We start from the raw sequence: 20,377 nt of genomic DNA, 5'->3' as shown, positions 1-20,377 counted from the left end.
CTGACAAAAGGTAAGTTCTGCGCTCTTGTCCTCTCCAAGTCCTGTGGCATGGGAATGCAGTTCTGTCACTGCACATTGCCTGGTGCAGTGGGATGTTGCCCTCGGCTCTGGCTGCTCCGTGCTGTGGAAGTTGCCTGCCAAAGACACTGCAGGACAGCAAATGCTCTGGAGGTCATAGGAGCCTGTGTGCATCCTTGGATACTGCTACATCCAGAGCAGTGTTGTGGCAGACTTTGCTGCTGGGAGTGTGATTCATCTGGGACCTCTGCAGCCTCTCAGCACTGTTCCTCCCACAGCCCTCACTGCTCTTGTGCTGGGCTCTAATCCCGTGGGCCCCTTCCCTTACCTTGCTGCTTTCTTGGTGCTCACAGGTTGGACTCTGTGATCTCAGAAGTCTTTTCCAGTGTAATTGATTCTGTGGTCTGTGTCTCTAGTACTCAGTGTGGATGTGCTTATGCTGTGTCAGCATTTCCTTTATTAACTAAAGAAGTGACTGTAGCAATTTGCACTGTGTCATCGATTCCTGAGTCTGTTTCCAGCCTTCTGCTTTGTTCCTCTCTGCCTTGACCGAGGTCTGTCTCATCACCTTCCAGATTTGTCCAGGAAATTGTATCGGAGTTCTTGAGGCATTTCTGTATCTGTTTTGTATGGTTGGAGTGGGTTTCTGTGGTGGAATGAACTACAGGTGTCCTGAACCATGAAAACCTAGTGTTTCCAGAAGGCAGCTTTGCTGCCACACGGCCTTTGTGCACCAGAGGTTTGACCTCAGGGATGCCCAGGACCTGCTGCTCACACTGTAGCTCAGGCTTGGGTATGCCCAGTCCGAAGATCCGTGTGCACCACCCTGTCCCGGAATTCACGTTAATTAAAGATTAATGAGTAGCATTCCTAATTCTGAGCTGATAGCTCTCCAGAAAGGCTGCATGGCCCTGACCTGGCTTTGCTGGCCTGGAGCTCACCCTGCCTCCATCCCTCCCCACAGGTGAACCAGCGCAACGTGCCGGGCATCGACAGTGCCTACCTGGCCATGGACACGGAGGAAGGGGTGGAGGTGGTCTGGAATGAGGTCCAGTTCTCCGAGAGGAAGAACTTCAAGCTTCAGGAAGTGAGTTGATGTGTTTCCCAGCAGGATGTGGGAAGCACACCTCGCACCAGGATGGGGTTGTGGGTTCTTGACTGGCTTTGCAGTGCTGTGCTGCACAGATGCAGCAAATTCAGCCTAAGCCTGTGCAGGAAATGTGCTGGAAAACTGTTGTGGTCATATTTCCATGGCTCCTGTATTGGCTCAGGCTTGGTGATCCAGCCATGCTCTGCTGAGGTGCAGTGCAGCGGGAAATGGGATGCTACCTGTCCTTAGCATAGGAGACTGATGTGTCCGGTGGTGTTTGGGGGGACCAAGACCCCAGAAGAAAGAAGGATGTGGGTGGTGTGGTCTCTGATGTGCCGTGTCTCTGTCCTTCTGATGTTAAGGAAAAAGTTAAAGCGGTGTTTGACAACTTGATCCAGCTGGAGCATCTGAACATTGTGAAGTTCCACAAGTACTGGGCAGATGTGAAGGAGAACAAGGCCAGGGTAAGTGCAGCAAACAATTGGGTCCTCATTGTGTGGGTAATTAATGAGGCAGAGGGTCATATCTTGTTCTGCCTCACAGGTGATCTTCATCACTGAGTACATGTCTTCAGGGAGCCTGAAACAGTTCCTGAAGAAGACCAAGAAAAACCACAAAACCATGAATGAAAAGGTAACTCCTTTTCCTGTATGCTGATATTCCCTTAGAGCCATCAGCCCCTGGAAAGCTCTTTCAGCAGAGGATCCTGATGAGAGCCTGTGGTGACACGTGGCTGCAGTTCCTCCCTGTCCCTGTAACCTAGTTCAGCTGCAGGTTCTCTGGGACAGCAGTTCTGTGCTGGCTGCTTTGATGCCAGGAGCTCTGTATGTGTGGTGTGGCAGGCACATCCCTCTCCATGGCCCTCACAGGAAGAGGGGAAGGTGTCTGTGCATGGAGCAATCAGAACAGGGGTGTTCCTGGACCCATGGGGATATGTAGTAACAAAACTGAGCATGAGAGCACCTGCACTGGATGGGAGCTCAGATGCCACAGAATGGAGTGTGTATTGCTCCCTATGAGTCACTGTGAATCACAGAGCTGCAGATCAGTTCCTTTTGGATGATATGTGTCTTTCTCCTCCTGTGTCTGCAGGCCTGGAAGCGGTGGTGTACCCAGATCCTCTCTGCTCTCAGGTAAGTGACCTCTAGGTCCTCACAGCTGTGACTGATGTGGCAGTGAGTGTGGGAGTTCAGCATCAGGAGCGCTCCAGAGTATCCGGCTTTATCGCCTGGGGCTCCCCATGTGGCAGAGATGACAGGGATGAAATTCCACGTGTGAGGACTGAGGAAAGCCTCCCTGGTGCTGGCAGGCTGCAGCCCTGTCACAGGCTCATGGGCACTGAGGCATGTGGTGTTTGACCTGGGTGTGGGTCTGCGCGTTTCTGGGTGCTGCAGACCTTCCACAGCCACCTTAGTGCATTGCTGCTGTGTGGATGTAGTTTGGGTTTTAAAACCTCCTCCACCTGAGCTGGAGCTGGTGAGTAGCTATTAACAGCCTTGGAAAGACAACAACCTGGATGGCAGAGCAGAGCTCACTGTGGAGAAGACTCTGGTGCCCTGTGAGTAGGGCCAGAATAAGACTCTGATATTCTTGGTGTAAAGTTGTAACCCTTTTAGCACCCACTCAGCAGAACTGGGGTGGAAGAAGTAGTTTCTTTACCTCTGGTACCCTGAGTTTCTGGGGAACTGATCAGGGAAAGGTTTCTTTTCTCCTCCATGCTATGGAGGTCGAGGAGCTGTCTTTAATGGACAATTTTCCTGATCCTCTCTGAGCTAGAGGCTGATGTACACTTGCTGACTTGTACCTCCCTGATATTGTAAATCCCTGGATGTGCCCATTGCTCTCCTGTTCTGTTCTGGTGTTGCTTGAGATGGGGAAGGGGCAAAGGGAGGAATTCCAGGCTTTGACAGTCCCTGACAGTGCTCTGTTCTGCACCTCCAGCTACCTCCACTCCTGTGATCCTCCCATCATCCATGGCAACCTGACCTGTGACACCATCTTCATCCAGCACAATGGACTGATCAAGATTGGGTCAGGTAAGGCTTGCTGGGGTGCCCCTCCCTGTGGGACAGACTGCCCAGGCAGAAACAGCCACCTGCTCCCTTCCAGGCATGTGTGTACACATGCTCCTCTGCCTCCACACCAAGTGTGCTAGGCACTGGGAGTAGGATTCACTGGTGGCTGGACCCTGTCGGGTGAAGGAAAAACTGATACTGGGTATTGTTTGCCTTTGAGCCCCTTCCTTAGTGTTTTGTCTCAAGGGACTGACCTGGGAAATGATGCTGAAACTCTGAAGTTTTGTAGGCACATTGCCCATGAGCTCATCTGCTCCACACAGAGCTCCTTCCCAGCATTGTGGAGTTTAGGAGCTGTCTGGGGAGCTGTGTCCACTGAGGCCACAGGAGTGCTGCTTGTAGCAACCCCCATTAATAGTCAAGCTGACAGACCTGGCTGCAGCAAGTAGCTTGTCCCATTACCCTCATCCAGCATCCTCCCCTGGGCCTGGCTTCGGGCCCCTGGCTGCCCTGAGCCTCCCTGTGCTCAAGTGGTTTGTGTCATGAATAAGCCATGATGCTCTTGCAGTGCAGTGCATCCTTGCATGCTCTGGTTTTCCCACCCTTGCTGTTCCCACGTCTCCCAAAACGTGCCTGCAGTTGGGAAGTGTGGTGTCACACCTTGACATGACCTTCCAAGGGACAGCTGTGCTACCTGTCTTTCAACTTCTGCAAGTATTCTGGATTGAGGAGTGGCCTTTGTCTTCCTGGAGCCTTTGCATGAGCTCTGGTCTGACATGGCAGTGTGCAGGAGAGGATGCTCTGCTTCAACTCTCATCCAGAAATGGCCTCTCCACAGGCCACAGGCCTGTGGCTTTTCTCCCCCTCAGAGAACTCTTGTTTTGCCCCTGTGTTCAAGAGCTGGGGTCTGTGTGCTCTGTGGCAAACCTCTGATGCATGCCTGTGCCAGGGGATAGGGGCAGGGCAAGAGGAGCACTCAGCTCCCAGCCTGCCTGTCAGCTTGGGGACATGCTCTTCATAGGCTGATGTCATCGTGGGGTTTGCTTTATTGTCTCTTCCTGACTTTGTCCAGGTGGGAGAGATGTGCAGGAGTGTGTACACCTGGTACCTGGATGCTGGCAAACTCAGCTGTCTCCCAGGCATTGAGGCCACTGAGGGCAAGTCTGATGTAGACTTGAGTGCACAAGAGATCCTCTTTATTCTAGTTCAGTTGAAAAGTCTCACACAGCTGCCATTTTTCTGCCTGGCAGCCAGTGCTGTCTGTAGAGCCGACAGGAGATGCTGTGGCACCTCACCTGTAAGACCAAACCCATGGAACTGGTGTTGAAGCCATGGCTTTCACCAGGGGGAGGTCCTCAGGTCACCAGGTGTGCCATTCCTGGAGGGTGTGACTGCAGCAGTACTGTTCGGAGACTGGCTAGAAGAGAAGGAAGGTGCCTCTTTGGGTGTGGGGCACAAATGAGCCTCAACACAGGTACACCTCCTCTCCCTCCAGTTCCACAGAGCTTTGCTTCTGTCAGGCACAGCACGAGGGACAAGGCAGTCACACTGGTATGCTGGTTCCAGGAGTGGTGGGTGCTGTGCCATCACACCTGCAGGACAGGGCTGGAGTGTGACTGTGCAGCAGCAGTGCTCAGCTGCAGCTCTTCCTGAGCTGCTCCACTGCTGTGGGCTGCCTGGCTCACCTCGTGCCCAGAAGTGAAGTGATTCATGGGGGAGATTCTGGCCCTTTCCTGAGTAAAAAAGGAGGTGAGCAGGGGTGGACTTGTGGTCAGATGGAGAAGCTGTGGCTGCAATGGAGGCTGGAATTAGAGCTGGCAATGTTGCAGGATGTATTCCTATTCCTGCAGTGCCCCTCCAGCCATGAAGGGCAGAGCTGTGACCCCAGGACTGGGGGTTGTGTTGGGGCTTGGGCATTTCTCTGCAGCTCTGCTGCCTGTGCAGTGCCAGCCAGGCTGGGCTCGTTGGAGGGATGAGCACTCTGGGGTCACTGGCAGTGCCAGGCTGTGCCTGCTGCTTCCTCTCCTTATTCCATGCAGCTGGATGGTGCCTGAGCACTTCCCTGGGTTTACTTACAGGCAGCAGGGCAGTAATTCCTGTGGATTTACTGGGAGCAAGGATTCAGTGCGCTGTGCTGTGGTGCTGTCTCTGTCCCCAGCACCGTGCTGGGTACTGCTCCCAAAGCTCCTCTCCCTGTGGCTTGGGCAAAGAGAATACTTGCTGAATGTGGGGCAGAAACCTGGGCTTAGGGAGCTACCAGTGTGCACTGCAGGACATCCTGCTGTCTTCTGGGGGAGGGAGTGCCAGGGGAGCCTGTGACCTGTGTCACGCCCTGGATCCTGTGACACCTGCTCAGGTGTGGGAGCAGCCCTGTACTCCCTGCTGCTCCCTCAGGTGCAGCAGCACATGCCCTGGCTGGACTGGCCACTGTTCCCCTATTCTGCATGTGAATAGATCTCTGTGCTGGGAGTCAGCTGTGGAAGGAAGGGAGTGGGAAGGAGGGAGGATCCATAATCCATTCACTTACTAACATTTCCCTTTTTTTCCAGTGCCATAAAGTTCAGGGTTGATAGATTTAAGGAGGAAAGGTGTCAAATGAGTGGGGAGCTTTGGAGAACTTGTGATGAGGATAGGAGAGACACCTACAGCTCTTGAACCTGCCACTGGTGTTCCCAGAGACTGGAATGTTCCAGCTGCTTTGTGGAGCTGCGGTCAGAGGAAAACATTCCTTGTGAGAGATCCAAGCTGTGTCCCATGTGCTGTTCCACAGAGCCCAGAGGCAGCACCACGGTGCCTTTGGGGGTGTCTGTGTGGTGTAGTGAGTGGCCCTGTGTGGCGACAGTGCTGCCAGGGGTGTTCCTGTGGCAGGAGGTCAGTGTTGCACAGAGGTGCTCGGTGCTGCTGCCTGCTGTGCTGGCATCGCTGGGAGATGTGCCTGGAATTATCACTGGCAGTGTGAGAGCCACTCACAGGTGGAGAGAATTAAAGCCCCTTTTGGACAGCTCTGGCAGTGCCCCAGCAGAAGGGAGGCCTCGAGCTGGAGGGTCTCGGTGTCTCCTGGTGGCCCTGGGATGTGGTATGTGCTGAGTGAGACCTCACTGGGGCACAGGGAAGCTCCCTGGGGTGCAGTGCAGATTCCCCTCTCGTGCCTCTGGTGCTGAGTGTTTCTCCTGCCTGCACCACACCTGACCTGGGACTCATCCTGTATGTAACTGTCTGCTCAGAGCCTGCCCTCATTCCAGGCCAGGGGGCCAGGACTCGCTGGGTGTTAGCTCTGCCAGGGCAGCACGTGGGCAGGGACGTAAGTGTGGGTTCCTCTACCGGGATCCACGGCCAGGAGAAGCTGCTGGGATGTGGAGAAAGGGAGTTTTGTGTGGAAGGGTGGGGTGTGGGGGGCTGAGGGACTGTAGGGCACTCACTGGAAGAGCAATTTCCAGTTGCTTGGCCTCAGAGTCAGCACTGACCTGCCCAGTGTGGCTCCCAGGTGGAAATGCTGATGCTCCTTAGGGAATGTGTTTGGAGAGGTGGCTGGAGGCAGGGCCCTGTGCTCAGTCCTGTCCCTGTGTGCCCTCCTCTGACCCAGCTGTCTCTCTGGATGTAAGTGCTTTGCTGTTCATCAACTCATTGACTTTATCTCGTTTTACTTCCCGCTCACGGGCTGCTCTGTCACAACAGTCTTTCATAGGATATTTGCTAATGGTGAGCAAACTTCTCCACTCCTGTGGTGTGACTCCACTGCTGTCATGTACATGATTATCTCTGTGTGTGTATCTGTATATATATATTCGCATATATATATATATAAGTGTGTGTAGATTATAATTGTAGCACACAGACATACACACTGATCTCTGCAGTGTTCCCTTGCTATAAGGCTGTATGTAAAACTGTTTGGCTTTGGTGCATCCTGCTTGGAGAGCTCGTGTTCTGTGCTGGGATGCCAACCATTCCTCGTGCTCTTGGCCAGAGCCTTACAGAGAGGGAGCACTGCCCTTTGTGAAGTCTCCTGGTCGTTAGTTCTCCCCCTCTCCATGTTCTTAGCGTGTCCATGGGGCCTGTGCATGCTTCCTGCATGTCAGCTAGCCATGCCTTGTTCTGAGCTCTTCCCAGCTGAACTTCCCATGTCTACTAGGCTCTTCCCTGCTGCTGCTCTGCTGGCCTTGGCTGGCCCTGAGCCTGGACTAGCCCCGCGGTGTGCTTGGCTGTCCAACTGCTTGCTTGTAGTCGACTCCTTAGCCGTGTTGGTTTCCAGGTGAATGTGGTGAATGTATCTGGCCCTAATGGCCAGGCGAGTCCCTGGGGTGAAGTGAGCTTGGCTATCGATGTTCCCCCAGACCAAGCTCTGGTTTGGGGGAGGTCTGTGCACATGAGGAGGGAGTTGGGCTGGGGGGAGGGCCAGAGAAGGGTTTGAGTGCTGCCATTTGTGACCCTATTGCATAGAACGTGTTTGCGTTTTGAATAATTATTTATTTTTTGCCATCAAGGTTGTGCTCTGTGGGTAGAGTTTATTTCTGCTGAGTTGGGAACCTACTAACCTTCAGCTGGAAGTGGTGGAGAGAGGGCTCTGTGCCCTCCAGGTGTTGGCAGGAAGATGTGGTGTGCTGCTCTGCACCCCAGCAGAGCAGAGTCTCCCAAGAGGCTGAACCTGGGCTCTGGTGTAGCTGAGGGGGATGGTGCCATGGTCAAGGCTTGAGCGCTGAGGAGGGCAGGTGTGCTGGGGGTGGCTGCAGGCTGGGCCCTGGTCTGGGGACAAACCCTCAGGGTGGGAACGTGGCTGAGCCTGGGTTCAGTCACACTGCTGGCAGCAAGGCTCAGGCTGGCCAGGCAGCTCTCACACATCAAGTCACCCCTGTGAGTAGAACGAAAGGCTCCAGCAGGGCAGGAGGAGCCTGAGCTCCACAGGTGTAAAGAGCTGCTGTGGTTACCTCACCTGTACTGGATCAGCATCAGGCAGCCTAGGAGTACTGAGCTTTCCTGCCTGGCTCCTTGAGAGCTTGTTCTGAGTCTGTTGTACAAGGTATTGTTCGTGTCAGAGCTGGGAATGGTTTAAGCCTTAGGTCTTGGAGCAGAAAACATGAAACAGAGTCCAAGGCTCCTGTTTGAGCTAATGAGGCTGTGAGTGACATGCTTTCATAACCTGGTTTCAGTCATCACCTCCCTCCTTTGGATTGTGTTACCTCCTTTGGATTGTGTTACCTGATGTTTGAAGACTTGTCATGCTTGTTTCCAGAGCCTTAACAGGCATCTGAGGCACTTGTTGGTGTAGAAATAAAAGAGGTTACTAGGATATCCTGGATCTGGCTTTTTTATTTGTTCAGTCATGGTGAGTGTGGTTTAGAGGAAAAGTAATGAGCAGTTGGAGTCATGAGATATAGAAAAATCTGTCATAAAAATGGGAAACTCTTTCACACATGTTGATTTGGGAAGATTTAACATAGGCTGATGTAGTTTAGCTACTAGCTGTGCAGTTCTGTGTGAATCGAATATGTTCTCTGCCAAGCCAAACATTTTCTGTTCCATAGAAACTTGGCACAACTCAGGCAGATGTTCCCAAGGTTTGTCTGTGGCTCCAGGTGGTGCTGGGAGTGAGATTGGGCAGGGAAACAGAACTGAGTGGAACCTCTTTGCTTCACAAAGTTCAAGGTGGGATGCAGGTTACTTTTGGGGGGCTTTTCCTGTAGAGGCTCTGTCTGCCATGGGTCTTGTGCTGTCTTTGAGCCTCTCAGTGGTGAATGAGCCTGTTGGCAGGTGAAGATGTTCCACATTTGGGTTGGTTTTGGGAAACTGGGTGGAATAGCATGAGGCTGGAGAGGCTTCTCCTGCTGTGGCTGCTGCTGTGAGTACTGGAGAGGCAGGAAAGGGCTGCAGAGACCTCCCCTGTTTTGCTGTGAGAGCACAGAGTTGGGGCAGGAGAAGCAGCTGTGGATAAGTACAGCCCATGGGTTCTGTCCCTGGTTTGTGCTGGAAGTTGCAGCTGCCCCTGGCTGACCATGTGTGCTCTGATCCTGTGTTTGGGGCTGTTAGTCAGATTTAGTGGTAGGAATTGGTGGCTTTGGTGTGGAGATATTCCTTCTGCTGTGCTGTGCTGGTAATAAACTCAGTGTTACCTTGCAGAAGGTTTACAGCTGGCTCTTGTTTCCTGTGCTTCCCTCCCTTGCCCAGCTTCCCTCTGTGTTGCTGTTAGCCACCTCCTTCACCAGAGCACCAGCAAACGATCTTCTAGACTGGTTGTCATTTTCTGTTAAAAAGGGTGTGTGAAAAGGTTTAAATGCCTCAGTTTAATGCTGCAGGTTGTAGAACATCCCTTGACTGAGGTCAGTGTTATTTTTGGGTCGCATTGAAGGTGCTGCTGCCTCAGCTTTGCTGAACTCTGGTTTTTCTTCTTCCTGATGGGTCAGGGGATTTGGCTTATGGTCATCCAGGTCATCCATTCTGGTGTTAGCACAGCAGTTGCAGATGTCCACTTCTTTCCAGGCCCTTGGGTTGAAGGCACAGGGAATGTCAGCAGTCCAGGAGGCTCCTTTGGGCCACTTCTGGAAGTATCACTTGAACACAGCCTGAGCAGAGGTGACCTGTGGTGGCTGACCCTGCCTGAGCAGGGACCAAGCTGTGTCCTCAAGAGGTCCCTGGAGAGGTCTGTGGTTCAGGCTGGAGGTGTGTGGGCCGAGCAGTGTTTGCACTCTGACTCCTGCTTTGCTGGGCGTTAAGTCTCCTAAGGTCCCTTTGGCAAGCTGTGGAACAGTGGTAACCACAGATGGGGAGTTTGAAATTCAGGAAAGTCGAACTGGAAATGCACAAATTTGTAGGCTCTCATGGCATTTTAATGGGATTTACACTGGTTCCATCCCCCTTTCTGCTCAGCAGAGCTGCTCACAACAGAACATGATGGTCACAGGCCTAAGGATTTTGTTTTCCAGTGCTCATCTGTCTTCGAGGAGTAGCAGGTTCCCCCAGGGTAGCTCAGTCTGCAGCAGTTCAGTGCCTGTCTGTTCTTGTTGCTCTGACTCTGTGTAACTCTTGCACTGTGGTGTGAAGATTGGTATCTTTCTGACATCAATACTTGCTGCAGTCAGATGGTGGGGCCCAGACAGGGCTTTGCCTGATCAGTGAGACCTTCGTTCCTCTGGTCCAGAACTTGGAACTCGAGTTTGGGTGCGGATTTCAGATCTCCTGACACACGTTGGGGATGAAGTTGTTTGTCTGATGGACTGTTCCAGACAAAGTGCCAGTGAGCTCCTAGGTCCCTGATCAAGAGCTGCATGCGGCCAGGGCTGACAGGATCTTGCAGCTCCTCATTATCTGTTCTCGTGTTTCCGGCTCTGCCTACTTCCCCTTTCTGCTTGCATGTAATGGATGTGGTCAGACATGTCAGGCTGAAACTCTGAGTGCCCTTTGACTAAGATATAAACATACCCCCCACTGTTTCACGAGGAGTGTGGCGCAGTGCGGTCACCCTCAGGGTGGTGGTGGCACAGGTTGCCCAAGGCAGTGATGGAGTCTCCATCCTTGGAGCTACCCAAAAGCCATCTAGACACAGTCCTGGGCAGCCAGCTCTGTGTCCCCCTGCTGGGACAGGGGGTTGGATGAGCTCAGCTCCAGGTCCTTCCCAGCTGAGCTGTGCTGCAATTTCAGGATTCCGTGTTGGTTTCTGTGCAAAGGTGACTTCCTCTCGTGCATGTGTGACACTAGCTCCCTGTGACCAGTGCCACTGGTGCTGCTCCAGGGGACCCTGGGCAGTGCTTGGCAGAGGTTGGTTATCCTGCTGGGGCAATGCCAATGCATGTGGTAGGAGTGGAGTGAGCAGGTGTGGGGGCCTTACCTGGCACTGGGAACTCTGTGAATTGAACTTCTACACACTGAACCTCTGCCTCTTCAGCTCATGATACTCAGCTGTTAAAAGTAATAAAATCCTGTTATTTGTGGTGACTCAATGCTGCACGTATTTTGCATCCCCGATACAGATCTGAAGGCTGTAGGGTGTTTGTATTCTGTGGTCAGCTAGATCTGCCACTGCTTTTTCTGCTGCAGTTTGTGTTTAGTGCCTGCATGCTGCTTTTGTTCCAGATAACTTCCTAGTTCCTTGTTTTCTAGTCTTTGCCCTCCCTAGTGAAACAGCATTTGTCATCACTGTGTGAGGAGGAAGTGAGCTGTGAAATCTCCTGGGGTGTACAGCCTTGTACCCTCTTGCAGGAGTGAAAGTGTCTTGAGCACATGAGAGCAGGGGACGATAATGTGGTCTCGTGTCTCTCCTGGCCCCCGTGGCCACCTCTTGGAGAGATGGTCTTGGGTTCAGCTGATCTTTGAGTCCCTGTGGTGCTGGTATGGTGGTAATTGTCCCATTGCTGCATTGCATAGCAAGCGTGGGACAATCTTAGAGGTCACTGTTGATCCTTCTTGCTGTCACCTGGTTTCCCTCTGCTTTCTGAGCCTGCTAAGACCTGCTGGACAGGGCACTGAGCCCTTTGCTGAGGAGTGGAGCCTGGTCTAGTGAGAGGTGTCCCTGCCTGTGGCAGGGTGGGTTGGGACTAGATGATCTCTAAGGTCCCTTACGACCCCTGAAGATTCTGTGATTCTATGTTCTCCTGCTTTGGAGCACATTCAGGCATTTGCATGAGCCTCAGAGGCTCAGTGGCTGCTGCAGGAGGGGCAGAGCTGTGGTCAGGATATCTTTCCTGCCTGCAAGGAGGAAGTGCTGAATGCGGAACAAAGGCAGGTGTGAGTTGGACCCTGAACAAGAGGGAAGTGTCCTCTGCAGTGTGGGGTGTTCCCGAGGGCAAGAGGCTGTGTGCCTGGGCACCTCTGCTCACCCTGGCGTGGGGAGAGCCAGGAAGGACACTGGTGATCCATCCCCTGCCCCTGGGCAGCTCTTGGTGTGTCCTTGAGGGCTTGAGAAGTCAGAACAGCTCCACATGTTTGTGTAGGAATGCTGATGATCTCTCCGCATGCTTTTGTTGTCAGATTGAGTTCAGGTTGCTTGTCCTGCCTTCCACTGTGCTTCACATTTCTTCCTGTCCCTGCCCTGCACAGACACTGTGTTTGGCTGAACCTTGTTCTAAATCTTCTAATTCCCCACCAGACTGGTCAGTCCTGTGGAGCTCTGTCTTGTAGTCTGCCCCATGCTGTCACCTGCTCCTGGCTGAGAGAGACATGTTCGTTGCTGCCGTTGGTGCTCTGGCTTTCCTTTGTGACCCTCACTGTTTGTCTTGCTTAACATGACCATTCTCAGCCTTTGTCCATCCCGTCCCTCACCGCATGGAGCCAGCACTCGGTACAGCAGTGGGTGGCAGGTAGCAGCTGTGTGAGTCTGGCAGGAGAGCTTGTGTGGGTGGTGCCTTCAGGTGTATGTTCTTTGGTTTAAAATATGGGCTGAGGTGAAGCTCTCCAGTCCCTGTCAGTGCAGAGTGGTCTGTGCACCAGGGTGATGGGCCTGCAGTAGTGATCAGACCAAACCCAAAGTTTCTGGTCCCAGTGTCTAAAATCCTGTCACAGGTGACAGCACTTCTGCCTGCTGGATTGAATGTGCCTGCAGGGAGTTTTCCAGAGCTGAACTTAGTACCAGGTTGTGCTGTAAGCGGTGCACGGAGCAGGACTGTGTCTGGCAGGACTGTGCCTGCTTTGCTCTGAGGGTTTCTGGGGTGTGATGCCATTGCTGTGCCCCTGCACTGCCTCAGCTCTGCAGGAACAGAGCAAGGTGACACTCGTGACGTCAGCCGAGCTGCACGTGAGCTGGGACAGCCTGGAGCAGGCACAGCCCCTGCCAAGTGTGGCTGATCAAACCCAGCTGCAGGGCCAGTCTCTGCAACTGGTGGAAAAACACACCGAGGAGTTCCAGTGGGACTCAGCACCAGGAGCACCAGAGGAGACAGGGCCCTGGCTGACCCACGGCAGCAGTTCAGAGCTGCCTGTCTGTGTCTGAGCTGGAGGTTCCCACAGACAGTGCCTACCAAGCTGTTTGCAGACATGCTGGGGCACTGCAGAAGGTCTGTAGGACCTGGATGCAGAGGAGCTCGTTGTCAAGTCCTTAACAAGGCCCAGCCAGACATTATAGATGGAGCTGCCCCTGTACCTGCCTGTCTGGTATGGCAGTGCCTCAGTTACCACACTGTCACTGCTGAGATTTCTGCTGATAACCTGTGAGCAATCGCTGCCTCATCCCTTCCTCGAATGGGCCCAGGAGCCTCGGGTGCAGTGGCTGCAGAGTGGACTGGCCCTTGCCGTCCAACAGATGGTTGCAACAGGATTTAAAGACATGGTGGTAAACAAAGCTGTTCACAGCGTTGTGTGGACAGTGACTTTATCCTTGGCCAATTCTGCTCATGCTTGGCAGGATGGGGCTGCAGAGTTTTGGGTTCCTCTTTCTCCTTACAATCCATTGTACTGATAAGAAAGGCAGAACAAATAGAAGACTTAGAAAATAAGTAATTTTCTCTCCCCAAACTGTCTGCCCCCACTCCAGGAGTCCCTCTGCCATGCCTGTGTGACCACAGACACCTCTATGATCGTCCCTGTACAGTACATCCTGCGCAGACATCCAGGATCCCACAGACTACAGCATAAATCTGGCCGAAGGGTTTCTGAACTCTGGAGTGCTCTCTTTAGGAGGCCTGTTGTGAGAACAGAGTGTGCTGGACAGGCTGTGGGTGCTTCACCTGTGTGCTGGCTCTGGCACTGGGTGATGCATGGTGGCTGGGTTGGGGCTGCCCCACCAAGGGGTTAGCTGCAGCAGCACAGGAACATGGTAGAGGACTGGACAAACTCCAGTTGTAACTTGGGAGTGTGAAACACAAAGCTGCACTTGGGACCTGAGGCGGATCAGATGTTTGCTGCTGCTCAAGGAGGCCTTTGAGACACTTGGCACGTGGGGGGTGTGGAGATCCACTGGGGCAGAGTTCCCAGTAGAGAAAACTGGTGTGATGGTGCACAGCCCTGGCCAGAGCTTGTCTAAAGCAGTCAGTGTCCCTGGGAAAACGGCAGGGCTTAGGAGAAGGCCAACGAACATACCTTACACTGCTTGGTGGTGTGGAGCTCAGAGGACCTGGCGAGCACGAGGAATGGAGTCCTCCTGCTGGACTCCAGGATCAGTGCTAGCATCGGAACAAGAAGCAGCAAACTACTTGTGAATGGTTGGTTGGGAAAGAGGGCTGTGGCCATGGGAATAATGTGATTTGGTATTTGGTATGTGCTGTGCAGCGAGGCTGAGCAGAGTGACCGAGGGAGATCTGTCTTGTCCGACCGCTTCTGGGACTGGGAACTTCTCTGGTCTCACTCAGCTGGGAATCCTCTTTGGTGTGGAAAAATATAAGTGGTTTGGCACATCCTGTGTCAGCCCAGGGTGACTGTGATTGCCCAGGAGGGTGACCAAGTGGAAGATTGGCCCGAGGCTATGGGGCTGGGCACATTCCAGCAAGATCGTAGAGCTTCACATGGGTATTGGCTCTGTGCTCCCTGCCCACCTCGGTGTTTCTCCCTGGCACAGACACCTTCTTAGTTTTGGAGAGTTGTTTGCAGTGCCTGCAGAGGTGTCTGTCCTGAAGGCTTATCTTTCATGGGAATCTGTACTTGGCTCTGCTCAGTTCTTGTGGCTGAGAGTTATTCCCATAGCTCTGAGTGGTTTGTGGCTGCTGGGAGGTCTCTGCTGTCAGGGTGGTCACCTCCCCACTTCAGCAGCTTGTCTTGACTTTTGTTTGGAGGCACTTTGGCATCAGTGTCCTCCTGATACGTGGAGGAGTTGCCTGGTGGGTGCATCCTCCCAGCACCCTGAGGTGGTGACAGTCTGCAGTGACCTTGGCATCTCCATCTGTTCCTTGGGATGCTGTCCTGCCCAAGTTGCTTGTGACAGATGCTGCAGATCTGACTGAAGTTAGGCACGTCAACTTGGGTGTCCTTCCCAGCTTGTCTTCCCACTAAGCAGCAGCTGAGGTTTTCAGGTGTGCCTTGGAGAGTGATGCTAAGCTGCCAAAGACACAGTGCAGGACTGTACCGGGGCAGGTGACCGGAGATAAGGGCTATGGAGAGCCACCTCAGCTCCACTGTCCTGCCCTTGGGGTTGCAGGTGTTCCCTGGGGTCTCCTCGGGGATGGGCTGTGGTTTCCTGCACCCTAAGCATTCCTGACTTTCTTCTAGTGGCGCCAGACACGATTAACAACCATGTGAAGACCTGTCGGGAGGAGCAGAAGAACCTGCACTTCTTTGCCCCGGAATACGGAGGTATGGCATGGCTGCCGTGGGGGTGTTGGCCCTACTGATGCTTCCAGGCTGTTGTGTGCTGCCTCCTCAGCTCCTGGCAGGTGCCACATTAACACTGCTGAGCTGTTTGCCTGCTGAAATGCCTCAGCTGCTCTGCACTTTGGTAGCAGAGGAGGGAGAGGAGCTGAGGACTGGCACAGAGCGGGGCTGCTGCAGGCAGGGCTGCCTGGTCACAGCACTGTTTCTGTCTTGCAGAAGTGGCCAATGTCACCACTGCTGTGGACATCTACTCCTTTGGGATGTGTGCGCTGGAGGTGAGTGTGGAGCATGGGCTGTGGGACAGAGGGGCTGAATCTGAGGATTCTTTCTGGGCTAGCCTGTGCCCACCCAATACAGGTGCTGGCTGCAGTCAGTGTGTCTGACATAGCTGGTCACAGCAGCTCTGTAGTTCCTCTGTCCTTACAGTCAGTAGGCCTGAGTCCAGGAAATGGGAGTTGTTGCTAGCAGTGTTCTCTGGGAAGGATTGTCAGAAAGAGCCAACACAAAGAACTCTCACCCTGTGCTGCACATTGCATAAGTGAAGCAGTAAAAGAACCGTGGAAAGACACAGCTTCTAGGAAACAAACTTCGTCTCGAGTCTAAAGACATTCTCTGCAATGTTCTCCAGCCTTTCCTAGCTGGGAATTGGTGCCAGTGCTGGCCACAGCCCATTCTGGATGCGTTGTGTGCTTGGTGTTGTTTTGTGGTACAGAGCCATTCACACAGCAGGAGGGACACTGCCTGACCCTGGCAGGGATCCAGCCACTGCTTCATTAGAGCAGGAATTATCAAGCAGAATGACAGGCCAATGGATCACAAAGTCCAGAATCGACACAGTGTCCAGGGTGCTGCTGGCAGAGTTCTTGGGTCTCCCTAGCAGTCTGTTGGGGTGCTAGGAGTGAGCTGTGGTAATGAGGCAGCTGTTCATTGAATCATCAGGGTTGGAGGAGACCTCTGTGGTCATCAAGTGCAACCATTCACCTGTCACTGCTGTAACTCCTAAACCAGATCCTCCAGTGCCACATCAGACACCTCTGAAACACCTCCAGGGATGGTGACTGCACCACCTCCCTGGGCAATATCCCAGGGCCTCAACACCACAACAGGGAAAACATTTCTCCTCACATCCAATCTGACTCTGCCCTGGCTCAGCTCAAGGCCATTCCCTCTCTCCTCTCCCTGCAGCCCTGGCAGGAGAGACCAAGTTCTCTCTGCCTCCCCAAACTCTGACCTCAGAGTGCCCCAAACACCTTGGCTGTGGTGATCTCGCAGTGATCCCTTTGAGCTGCTTTCCTGCAGCCTGCCGTTCCCAGTGGATGCTGATGCTCTGCTCTGTGTTTGCAGATGGCAGTGCTGGAGATCCAGGGGAATGGGGAGTCCTCCTACGTGCCGCAGGAGGCCATCAACAGTGCCATCCAGCTGCTGGAGGACCCGCTGCAGCGGGTGAGCCGCGGGGAGGGTGCCCTGCGTCGCCCTGGGGGCACTGCTGGTGGTCTCACGCCGGGTGTGTCTGCAGGAGTTCATCCAGAAGTGTCTGGAGCAGGACCCTGGCAGGCGCCCCACGGCCCGCGAGCTGCTCTTCCACCAGGCGCTCTTCGAGGTGCCGTCGCTGAAGCTGTTGGCTGCACACTGCATCGTGGGGCACCAGCGTGAGTACGGAGCCCCGGGGCACACACCCAGCTGCAGTTTGTGTCCTGCAGGGCTGTGCTGAGCTGGCAGTGCAGCTGGCGCCCCGGGAAGCCTCTCCCTGCTGCTCGGTCCCGGCAGGGACACGGCTGTGGTTAGTGCGGGGCTGGGAGGGCCACGGCGCCTGTCCTGCTCCGAGGGCATCAGGAGAGCCCAAGGCCTCTGCTGTTCATTGCTTCTCCGAGCCTGGGAGGGAACTCCAGTTGTCCTGACATTTCCCTTTTTTACTGATAGATATGATTCCTGAAAACGCTTTAGAAGAAATGACCAAAAACCTTGACATGAACGCGGTGTTGGCAGAGATCAATCACGAGGACAGGGAAGGAGTCAAGATGATGTGAGTCCTCGTGGTGTGCTCGGGGGGCTGCTCAGGGGAGCAGTGTTGGGGCACTGGGGTGAGTGCTTCAGGTCTGCCCAGGGCTCTTTGGTGTTCCACCACCAACAGGTGGTGAAGGAGCAGTTGCTGTCTGTCTGGGCCCACAGTCCTGGGCAGGGTGACTCCTGGGTGGAAGGAGACCTTGCACCCATGTCCTGGGAGCAGATTCCATGCAGCTGAGATGTGAATCGTTCCCCAGATGGGTGGGAAACGAACATGCTGTAGGTGGAACAGTCTTCAGTGAAACATACCTGAGCAGTTTGGGGAGGTGCTTGGACCAATCTCAGCCTTGTCAGATGGAGTGCAACTTGGAGAAAGGGTTCCTCAGTGCTTTCCTAGCACAGCAGCTGATTCCACACTGTGCAGGGGGGGGCAGTTTGGGCAGCTGTCAGTGACACACAGCACCACTTACACTCTAGATGTGGCCCCTAAGGTCGCCATGATACGTGTGGAGAAAGTAAAGTGCCAGTGATGCACATTTTGGGTAACAAAGCCTTGGCTAGTTGAGGGACTAGCTGAAAGGACTAAGATGGGCATACTGTATTCCCAGAGAAGCCCAGGGTGCTTCCAGGGGAGCCCAGAGTTCTGGGATGCTCAGGCACACAACAAGAGTAACCAGGGTGACAGGGAAGAACAGCCTCATCATTTTGAGCAGCTCTGAGCCACAGAAACCCTTCTGAGAACTGACATTCCAGTTGTCATAGCACTAGGAAATAATAGCATGGAATTCCCTTTGGAATGTTTTTGATGAGGTCCAGAATGGAGGATAACAGGTGAGCAGTCAAAGCTGTGCCAGAGAGACCCAGTGCACACGTGTGGTGTCAGTCTATGGGTGCCAGCCTGGGCTCCCTTTTGGTGGTGCTGCAAAAGAGAAAGAATGCAGCAACGACTCGGAGCATCAGAGCATATCACCAGACTGCCATGCAGGCCAAGCTGCCAGGGGCAGACTGTCAGTTCTTGTTGAAAACTGCTGCTGGGGGCATGGGGAGGCCTGGAGAGTGGTCAGGGAGCCGAGGCAGCTGTGCACCCACACCGGCCCTGAGGGACAGCAAAGCACCTGCAGATATCCTGGCAGGGTTTGAGCAGCTTGGCAGTCCCTGCCTTGTCCCTGGAATGCTTCAGAGCAGCCGTGAGACAGGGGTTTGGCTGTTCAGGGTGTTTGCAGCTGAGGGCTGGTGTAGCAGGTGTCTGTGAAACACCTCTCTGGCACCTTCCCAGTAACACTGCATCAGACAGCTCTGCAGGGAGCTGAGACCTGCCCTGCCAGAACTGCTGCCTCATCCTTAGCTCCTGTGGATAGTTGTGTCCTTATGGGAAGGCTGGGGCCTGCCTCACCTGTGGCTGCCTCTGTCCATACCCGTCCTGCCCACAGACACAGCCCAGGACATGGGGATTGGAAGTTGCAGGCCAGGAGACCCGAGTGGATGGTGCAGTGATGATTTCTCATCTCAGGATGTTTTGTTTTGTTTTCAGCTTCTCACAGTCTCCAGCGTTGGAGCTGGACAAGTTCCTGGAGGATGTAAGGTAAGAGGTTCTGTTTAAAGGGCACCTTTAGCTGTGTGAGACTGGAGAATTTCAGAGAGGCCTGACCTCAGACCCTGCTCCTTCCCTGCAGGAACGGCATCTACCCCCTGACGGCTTTTGGGATGCCTCGGCCCCAGCAGCCCCAGCAGGTCGTGGTGAAGTCTCCCATTGCTCCCCCATCAGTGAAGACCCCAACCCCAGAGCCTGCTGAGGTGGAGACCCGCAAGGTGAGCCGTGGGGGCTCCGTCCCCCTCCCCTGCCCGGGCAGCTGAGCCTGTGGGTGCTCATGGTCTGTGCCTCTGTTCCAGGTGGTGCTGATGCAGTGCAACATCGAGTCTGTGGAGGAGGGGGTAAAGCACCATGTAAGTTCCATGTCTGGCTGAGCTGGGGGGGTCTGGGACAGCTGTGCAGAGCTAATGGTTCTGATGTGCTGCTGGTGTCTGGGGAGACCCTGAGCTGCTGCAGCTGCCCCTGTTGGGACCCACAGCCCAGCCCAGGCATGTGCAGGGTACCTCAGCCCACCCTCAGGTCTGGGCTTCCTGCACAGGTTAGGGCTGCCAGCCATGGTTTGGGATGGAACTGGCTGTGGCTGTTCTGTTAGCCCCCATGGGGCTCTGGAGGGGTGGCTCCTACCCCAAGGGGGACATTGCTGGGGATGCTTTGGGCTGGCTGTGTCAGCCTGCAGCATTGCAGTCCCTCATGAGAACTTCTCTGCCCCACAGCTGACACTGCTGCTGAAACTGGAAGACAAGTTGAATCGACACTTGAGCTGCGACTTGCAGCCCAGTAAGTACCTTTCTGCCTGTGCTGAGGTGCACTGGAGCCAGTGGATGGGGGACTGACCCCCTTCCCTGTGTTGCAGATGACAACATCCAGGAGCTGGCAGCTGAACTGGTCCAGCTTGGGTTCATCAGCGAGGTAAGCAGGGGCTCAGGTAGGCTGTGGGCCAGGGTGCCTGTCTCAAAGTTCAGCGGTTTAAGCCAGGTCAGCCCTTTCTGGTGGGGAGGCAGGAGGAATAAGCCATGTCCCTGCCTTGGGGGCTCCAGCCAGCTCTCAGAGTGGACAGGGCCTCCCCGTCACGGCTCCTGTTCTCCCCAGGCTGACCAGAGCAGACTCACCTGTTTATAGAGGCTCAGAGCCTATAGATTGGGAGGATAGCAAGTTCTACTACACTCGGAACGGAGCCCTGACGGCAGTGACTGTGTCCTCTTAGCCCCGCGCGCCGCCGCGCTCGGTCGGGCATCCGCCAGACCCAGCTGCAGTGCTTGGAAGCTCCTCCTGCATGTGCCGTGGCTGGGCTCAGCGAGCCCTCCCTGCCGCCTCCTCACGGGGACTTTGCGCATCAGTATTATTTCCAGCCCTGTTTTCGTTGGGATTCTGCCAGGTTGTGCTGCGGAGCCGAGGCCTGGCTCGGGGTGCTCTGCAGCCCCACTCATGTGCATG

The 20,377-nt window shown here is 54.4% G+C and overlaps 1 protein-coding gene across 1 annotated transcript; it reads left to right on the top strand.

Annotated features, from left to right (window-relative positions):
* Positions 1-982: 982 nt before the first annotated feature.
* LOC103803841 (nuclear receptor-binding protein-like) lies at positions 983-20,147 on the top strand (the record flags this gene model as incomplete). Its single annotated transcript, XM_009076417.1, is given in 17 exon segments — positions 983-1,105; positions 1,471-1,572; positions 1,652-1,741; positions 2,201-2,241; positions 3,050-3,144; positions 15,247-15,330; positions 15,565-15,623; positions 16,693-16,791; positions 16,865-16,997; positions 17,269-17,371; positions 18,884-18,934; positions 19,026-19,161; positions 19,243-19,296; positions 19,657-19,720; positions 19,797-19,852; positions 20,033-20,074; positions 20,076-20,147. Coding segments are annotated over 17 exon segments (1,404 nt in total), but the record flags the coding sequence as incomplete, so codon positions are not given.
* Between the last annotated feature and the right edge of the window lie 230 nt (positions 20,148-20,377).

This window comes from Acanthisitta chloris, unplaced genomic scaffold (assembly GCF_000695815.1).
Source record: "Acanthisitta chloris isolate BGI_N310 unplaced genomic scaffold, ASM69581v1 scaffold42436, whole genome shotgun sequence".
In the NCBI taxonomy this organism is placed as follows: domain Eukaryota; kingdom Metazoa; phylum Chordata; class Aves; order Passeriformes; family Acanthisittidae; genus Acanthisitta; species Acanthisitta chloris.
The sequence above is the reverse complement of the archived record's forward strand: the minus strand, read 5'-3'. Positions and strand labels throughout refer to the sequence as shown.